This window comes from Carica papaya, chromosome 5 (genome assembly GCF_054855325.1).
Source record: "Carica papaya isolate Zhongbai chromosome 5, ASM5485532v1, whole genome shotgun sequence".
Lineage (NCBI taxonomy): Eukaryota > Viridiplantae > Streptophyta > Magnoliopsida > Brassicales > Caricaceae > Carica > Carica papaya.
The window spans coordinates 14,379,329-14,387,808 of NC_142313.1; the positions used below are offsets into that span (position 1 = coordinate 14,379,329).

The window sequence follows — 8,480 nt, forward strand, 5'->3', positions numbered from 1 at the left end:
ATAAGATTAAATGTGAATATATAATTTTATTTTATAAATAGAAATTAATAAAAAATACTTATTTTTAATCATAAAAATATAATATATCATTCCCGATGCTATTTATGTTACTTGATTTTTTACTATTTTATTATAGCTATGACTCACATTCTTTATATTTAACAGTGAACCTGTACATTAGAAAATAAAGGCTTTATTAAAGTTACTATAATTTTCAATGTCTAAAAAGCCATTTTTTTATATAAAAAAGAGCCATTTTTATATGAATAATTTAGGGTTTATGTAACTTAGTGAAGGGTAGTTTTGTCCAATCACAGGAAAATTTCATTATTTGGACGCGTTATAATAATAATTTGAGCTTTAAAATCGAGAAATCCGATTTTCTATTTCTTAGTATTGCTTTCCATAAAACGGCATCGTTTTGCAACGGCTGCTAGCTTCTGTATCAGATCGGGTAAAGTGACGGGCGTAGTGGTGGCCTCGCAGTTCACTTCAATTATCGTCTTCTGCTCGCTCGGTGATTTGCGTTTCTCTCTCAGTTGGCCGCATCTCCACCACCAAATACATCGCCACCAAATCGGTTCTTCATCTTTCTCAAACTCTCCTATCTAAGATTTGATTTCTCTCCTCAATCTGAAGGTAACTCTTGACTTTAGAATGCAGTTTTTAGTTTTTGTTACTAATGCTTTCTCTTATGAAATTAGTGATTGCCGCTGGTAACTGTTGGATTGATTTCTGAATCTTTGATTGCGATTATTCATGTCCTGCAAAATATTTTGGTGATGTTTTTGTAACATTATTCATGTTCTGTAAGGCTATTGAACGCAACAGAAGAACTTCTGGTTGTAGTGCTACATAGTGAAAGTTATTAGTTTTAATGAGATTTTACTTGAACGAGTCATGTCCTGTTAATTGAATTTTAGAAATAGTCATTTTATGTCAGAGATAACCGTTGGATGTATGAGTATGTGGTTTGAGTTGTTTAGGCATGCTCATTCTTTACAGTAATTAGGATTGATATATTTTTATTGCAATACGGTGTTTATTTGAGTGCTGCAATTATTATGAGGAATTTGATTAATGAATGTTAGATTTGTGTTTAATGAAAATTATTTGATCATATCTGTAAATATATATGCTCAATACAATTTCTTTGGGGATGAATTTTTTGTCTCGTGCTTTAAGGAAATTTTACAGGGCAAAAAGGAGAAGAAAAGTATTTGCAATGAGCTCAATTTTGATCTCAAGCTTATTTGAACTTTAAAACAAGTCCAAGTTTGATATTGTTTGGTTTCTTACCAAGCTTGATTTAAACTGATCTGGAGGTTTTCATTTTTCTTTTTCATGTGGGCTGAGCTTGCGGCTAGAGAAAAGCTCCAAGCAAGCTTCCAGTTGAGCCTAGAGAAAACTATATTTTAACGAGCTGGGACTAGAGTATTAGTTATTAAGCTCTGCTCATTTTGTTTCCAACTGTAGCTGTTTTTAGTTGTAGCTGGATTTTTAAAATCATGTAACAAATGTTGTATTTATGCTATATATGAATTTTGTATCAGTTTTTAGATGGGTTCAGTAAACTGATTTGTTTCTTTTTGTTTGAATTTTAGATTTATGTTCTTGGCTTCTTTTCTCTGCTTTTAAGCACAGAATGGGGTGTTTCAGTGAAGAAAAGCTCAGGTTTTGCATTGATAGAGGGGGTACATTCACTGATGTTTATGCTGAGATCCCTGGCCAGCCTGATGGTCGAGTTCTGAAGCTTTTATCTGTTGACCCAGCAAACTATGATGATGCTCCAGTTGAAGGAATTCGAAGAATTCTTGAAGAATACACAGGGGAAAAAATCCCACGAACATCAAAAATCCCAACTGATAAAATACAGTGGATTAGGATGGGTACAACTGTGGCAACTAATGCACTGCTGGAGAGGAAAGGTGAAAGGATAGCTTTGTGTGTCACTCAAGGCTTTAAGGATTTGCTGCAGATTGGTAACCAAGCTCGACCAAACATCTTTGACCTCACAGTATCAAAACCATCAAATCTTTATGAAGAGGTTATAGAGGTTGATGAGAGAGTTCGGCTTGTGCTTGAGGATAAAGAATGTGAAGATCCTTCATCTGTATCTTGTGGAGTTTCTGGTGAGCTTGTTAGGGTTGTGAAGCCACTTGATGAAGAAGCTCTGAAGTCTTCATTAACACAGCTGCTGGAGCAAGGGATTAGCTGTTTGGCTGTTGCATTAATGCATTCATACACCTATCCAGATCATGAAATTGCGGTTGAAAAGTTGGCTTTAGGATTGGGTTTTAAACATGTTTCTTTGTCTTCTGCCTTGACTCCTATGATTCGAGTTGTGCCACGGGGTTTAACAGCATCTGTAGATGCCCATCTTACCCCAGTAATTAAAGAGTATTTATCAGGGTTCATATCCAGATTTGATGAAGGACTAGGAAAGGTGAATGTCTTATTCATGCAATCGGATGGAGGACTTGCACCAGAAAATAGGTTTTCAGGGCACAAAGCAGTTTTGTCTGGTCCTGCAGGTGGAGTTGTAGGCTACTCACAGACTCTCTTTGAACATGAAACAGACAAGCCTCTAATTGGTTTTGACATGGGTGGTACCTCAACTGATGTAAGCCGTTATGCTGGCAGTTATGAACAAGTCCTTGAGACACAGATCGCTGGTGCTATTATACAAGCACCTCAACTTGACATAAACACTGTTGCTGCTGGTGGTGGATCAAAGTTAAAGTTCCAGTTTGGAGCTTTCCAGGTAGGACCTGAATCAGTGGGTGCGCACCCAGGTCCAGTCTGCTATCGGAAAGGAGGGGAGCTGTCAGTTACAGATGCAAACCTGATTCTGGGGTTTGTGATTCCTCATTACTTCCCATCCATCTTTGGTCCCAAAGAAGACCAGCCCTTGGATATCAAGGCTACTAGAGAAGAATTTGAGAAGCTTGCAGAACAAATAAACTCCTTTAAACGGAGCCAGGATCCACTTTCCAAAGACATGACAGTGGAGGAGATTGCATTGGGATTTGTAAATGTAGCTAATGAGACAATGTGTCGTCCTATACGGCAATTAACTGAGATGAAGGGCCATGAAACAAAGAACCATGCCCTTGCTTGCTTTGGTGGGGCTGGACCACAGCATGCTTGTGCAATAGCTAGGTCACTGGGTATGAAAGAGGTTCTTATTCACAGGTTCTGTGGGATTTTAAGTGCTTATGGCATGGGATTGGCAGATGTTGTTGAAGAGGCACAGGAACCATATTCTGCTGTTTATGGTCCAGAGTCTATCATGGAGGCCTCTCGCAGAGAAGCTCTGTTACTGAAGCAGGTGAACCAGAAGCTGCAAGGGCAAGGGTTTAAAGAGGAAAATACCACAACAGAGACATATTTAAATCTAAGATATGAGGGCACAGATACAGCAATCATGGTAAAGAGACAAATAACAGAAGATGGATCAGTAAGTGACTATGCCACAGAATTTGTTAAGCTGTTCCAGCAGGAGTACGGATTTAAACTTCAAGATAGGAAAATTCTTATATGTGATGTAAGAGTACGTGGTATAGGTGTTACAAATATATTGAAGCCACGGACCTTAGAACGAGCACTCAATATTCCTAAAGTTGAAGGCTATGACAAGGTTTACTTTGGGAATGGATGGCATGAGACACCATTATTCAAGCTTGAGAATCTGGGCTATGGGCATGCCATTGCTGGTCCTGCAATCATCATGAATGGAAACAGTACAGTAATAGTAGAACCTAACTGTAAATCTATCATTACTAAATATGGTAACATTAAAATTGAAATTGAATCTGCTTTAAGCACTGTGAAAGCTGCAGAAAATGTTGCAGATGTTGTGCAGCTTTCTATCTTTAATCATAGGTTCATGGGGATAGCTGAACAAATGGGACGAACCCTACAAAGAACTTCTATATCAACAAATATCAAGGAGCGACTGGATTTCTCTTGTGCTCTTTTTGGTCCCGATGGAGGACTAGTTGCCAATGCACCCCATGTCCCAGTGCATTTGGGAGCTATGTCTAGTACAGTTCGCTGGCAACTAAATTACTGGGGTGATAATTTGCATGAAGGAGATGTTTTAGTGACCAATCATCCTTGTTCTGGAGGGAGCCATCTTCCTGATATAACTGTGATTACACCTGTATTTGATAACGGGGAACTGGTGTTTTTTGTGGCTAGTAGAGGCCATCATGCAGAGATTGGAGGTATTACACCTGGAAGCATGCCGCCTTTTTCAAAGTCCATATGGGAGGAGGGAGCAGCCATAAAAGCCTTTAAGCTTGTAGATAGGGGAGTTTTTCAAGAAGAAGGAATTATCAAACTTCTTCAGTTCCCATATTCTGATGAATCAGCTCAGAAAATCCCAGCAACACGCCGACTTCAAGATAATCTGTCAGATCTTCGGGCACAAGTTGCTGCTAACCAGAGAGGAATTTCCCTCATCAAAGAGCTTATTGAGCAGTATGGTTTGGACACTGTCCAGGCATACATGAGCTATGTTCAGCTCAATGCAGAAGGAGCAGTGAGAGAGATGCTTAAGTCTGTAGCTGCTAGAGTTTCCCCTCAGTCGGCAAAGCTTGGAGAGAGCAATTGTATAACTGTTGAAGAAGAGGATTACATGGATGATGGCTCTGTTATTCATCTCAAACTTACAATTGATCCTGATAAAGGGGAAGCAGTTTTCGATTTTAATGGGACAAGTCCAGAAGTTTATGGAAATTGGAATGCTCCAGAAGCAGTTACTGCTGCGGCAGTCATATACTGCATTCGCTGTTTGGTGGACATTGACATTCCCCTCAATCAAGGTTGTTTAGCTCCTGTCAAGATTCATATTCCAGAAGGCTCACTCCTCTCTCCAAGTGATAAGGCTGCTGTAGTGGGAGGAAATGTTCTCACATCTCAAAGAATAACCGATGTTGTACTTACTGCATTTCAAGCATGTGCATGTTCCCAGGGTTGTATGAATAATCTCACGTTTGGGAATGATAGTTTTGGATATTATGAAACAATTGGAGGTGGGAGTGGGGCTGGTCCCAGCTGGGATGGAACTAGTGGAGTCCAATGCCACATGACAAATACCCGAATGACTGATCCAGAGATTTTTGAGCAAAGATATCCGGTTCTTTTGCATAAGTTTGGGCTTAGAGAGAATAGTGGAGGATTGGGATTTCATAGAGGTGGTGATGGATTGGTGAGGGAGATAGAGTTTGTGGGTCCAGTTATAGTGAGTATTCTATCAGAGAGGCGAGTTCATGCACCACGAGGATTGAATGGAGGAAAAAATGGGGCCTGTGGAGCTAATTACCTTATCACAAAAGATAGAGGAAGAATCTACCTTGGAGGTAAGAATACAGTGGAGGTGAATGCAGGTGACGTTCTTCAGATTTTAACACCGGGTGGTGGGGGATGGGGTTCTCTTTGATTCTTTATTAACAGTTTGTAGCAAAAGCAATAGAACAATGAATGTTATTTTTTGCTGTGGTTAAAGCTGTCATACGGTCAATTGACTTTATGGAACTGTGGATCTCAATATCTGGAATATTTGATTTTTGTGTCAGCTTTGAAGAGAGGTCTTACAACTGACTCAACGGAGTTCATTTAATCTGACTTATGCCAAGCAACTTTGGCATTGTTTTTCCATTATTGTTTAATAATCTCTCTCTCCATCCATGACGAGAAAGAATGTTGGTTTAATTGGGGATTGAAAAGGATGAGGGATAGCAATTCACCCTTTTTGTGATACAACATGGAAAGAAGTCAACATGAGTTTCTCCTCCATGATAAAACAGGTGCCTTCTGTGCCTACTTGCTGTTTTTTACTTCGTAGTCTGCTTTGGCATATTACCATTGGATACAAAATAAGCATAAAGTTTCTGAACCATTGAATTAAAAAGAGAGATTCTCCTCCTTTCTCCATGATTTAAAGCAAACAGAGAGGCTATCAATTTTTTTTCTCCCTGCAAAGATGAAGCTTCTTGCTGTGCACCGCCAGTAGCTGAGAGTCAAAAACTTTATACTTTTGGAGGGAGAATTCCATGAAATGTAAGAGCTTTATGAGCATTGTCTTTTATTCAAATGTTAAAGTGCTCTGCGTTATATAAATTTAGTTTATTAGGGCTTAGCACACTGGGTTATTGATTGTGTTCTGGGTTAAAGATTCTTAATTTTTGAAACCTAAAATGCATTTATTTTTATCTGTTGTCCAATTTAGTGTTTTTTATTTAAAAAATCTCTCTCTTCTATACTTTGTTGAATGTACAAATTGCTATTATCTGGTGGTTTTTTATGAGGGAATTTGGAAGGGAGGTTATTTCGTTTCTCTTTCTGCTAATTTCTTTTCTTTTCTTTTCTTTTTCTGCCTCTCCAACATTGGCCTTCGTTTTTTTTTTCTTTTTTCTAAAACATCTTCGCCAAAGATGGAGAAGCAAAGTATCATCATTATGATTAGAGGAATTAATTTCTGACTGATGTTTGAGTGTAATCTTTCTCTGGGGTAACTCTGGTGTGCATGTTATTTCAATATATCTTTAATTGCTCAATGTTCTGGCTAAGTAGCTCCAGGTCTGTAAATCATATAATTTTATGATGTATTCAGGAGAAACATATAGTTTGTCCAAATATTTTTGGAGCGTCCAATTTTATATAATATTCAGGTTGCATTATTATTGTTATTACTATTAATTATTGAGATTTCTGTTTATCTTTGGGAAAAATTGCATTAGTTTTTAAGTAGATTGAATTAATGGTTTGCAAGTTTTTGGACGTTTTGTATTTGTTCATGTCCTTGGGTGTTAAGACGGATTTGAGCTATAAATAATGTTGTTTTAAGTGGTAATTAAGACCAAAAATAGCTCTCAGTTTAAACGGATGATTGACATTGAGAGATGAAGCCATGATGAAATTGACCTGTAAATAATCAGAATGTTGATTTTGCACTAATGGTGATTAGTTTTCATGTCTTTTCTTTTGAGTTCTGCTTAATTATTGTTATTTTTGTTGTTGCTAGTTTGAAGATAAGAATTTAATGCAACAAAATTGCTTTGCAAATCTCTTGCTCTAATCTGATTCGACTGAACCCAGACATGCAACCTCTCCAACGTTTTCCCTCATTTCCAAATTCATGCAGCCTCTACTTTTCCTGAATATATGTATACATATATATGCTTACCTCCACAACTTGATTGCTTCTGGGGTAATTGATTGGCATCTACATACACACATACAAACACATGTATATCAAGCTTTTAGTTATAGAGTGGTCCTTGTATCTTATTTTCAATATATGTTTGTATGTACATAAGCTTATATGTCTCTATGATGTAGGCAGGTTAACTAATAATATGTGCTCCTTACCGTAACTTTTATATATTGTTTTGTTTTTTTTCTCAAAAAAAAAAATTATATATACAGTTTAAAGTACATATTATTGCTTATTGTAAATAATCATTATTTAAATTATTTATATGTAATCGGATTTCAGCATTTGATTTGATGTAAAAGATTTATTTTGAACTTCTCTTTCAATAAGCAAGTATACTCAAAGATACATTTTTTGGACTTCTCCTAAAATGAACACTTTGGACTTCTTGGAAGTGAACATTACAACACGATATTAATTTAATTTTAAAAAATACAAAATAATCAATTGAACGCTAAAACACAATTACTGTTATTGTTTAAGTGAGCGAATAATTTATCTAATTGTAAACTAAATAAATTATTCGTCGAAACGACCATAATTTATTAAATAATTTACATCATTGATCACGAAATGATAGGTTGAGTGTGGAATATATACACTATCAAATAATCTTTACATATCACACAAATATTTCACATTTATTATCACATTATAGTTAAACAGATAGAATCTTAACATATTTGAATCATCTCTTATAATATATGACTCAAGACATAAGTGATAAATGTTTAACATTCATGAAATAAAATCAATCATTTATGACAATAGAAATGAGTATCAACTTGAGATTAACAATATGTAAGAGAAAAAGCTATTAGGTAAGTAGATGCAAGAAAATGGAGAAGAAAGAGTGACAACCAAGCAAGCATAAAGAGAAAGCCACGTTGAAGAAAAATGACAAGATAAAAAATTTGTAAGTTAGTTGGAATATATTGATTGGTTTTGGATTGTTGTCAAGGCTTAAAAGGTAGAAGATAAAAGTAGTTTGTGGGGTTTGAATAGCTTGGTTCTTTAGAAGCACAAATGGGCCTTCTTTTGCTTTCATTTGTATGTATAGTTTATATATATGTTTCATATAATTGATTTTCATTTTAAGCTGAAGCTATCAATGTTTATGTACAAACTTAAAACTTAAATTTTTCTTATGGAGTAGTGAGTCAAATCAGAGTCATATTTCTATTTATTGTTACAAAAAAAAAAAAAGTGAAATAATAATATATATTATTCTTATTATTTCAATAAAAGTAAGACAATC

General features: G+C 36.1%; 1 protein-coding gene across 3 annotated transcripts; it reads left to right on the forward strand.

The window, feature by feature from the left end:
- Window positions 1–411: 411 nt before the first annotated feature.
- Window positions 412–6,218, forward strand: OXP1 (oxoprolinase 1). Of its 3 annotated transcripts, none has more exons than XM_022044297.2 (2): window positions 412–639; window positions 1,640–6,218. In XM_022044297.2, the coding sequence occupies exon 2, from the start codon at window positions 1,646–1,648 to the stop codon at window positions 5,444–5,446; it is 3,801 nt and encodes a 1,266-aa protein (XP_021899989.2). In that variant the 5' UTR covers window positions 412–639; window positions 1,640–1,645; the 3' UTR covers window positions 5,447–6,218. The 3 variants fall into 3 exon arrangements, with proteins under 3 accessions (XP_021899989.2, XP_021899988.2, XP_021899987.2); XM_022044296.2 differs by having other exon boundaries at window positions 1,645–6,218; XM_022044295.2 differs by having other exon boundaries at window positions 413–639; window positions 1,605–6,218.
- The last annotated feature ends 2,262 nt before the right edge of the window (window positions 6,219–8,480 follow it).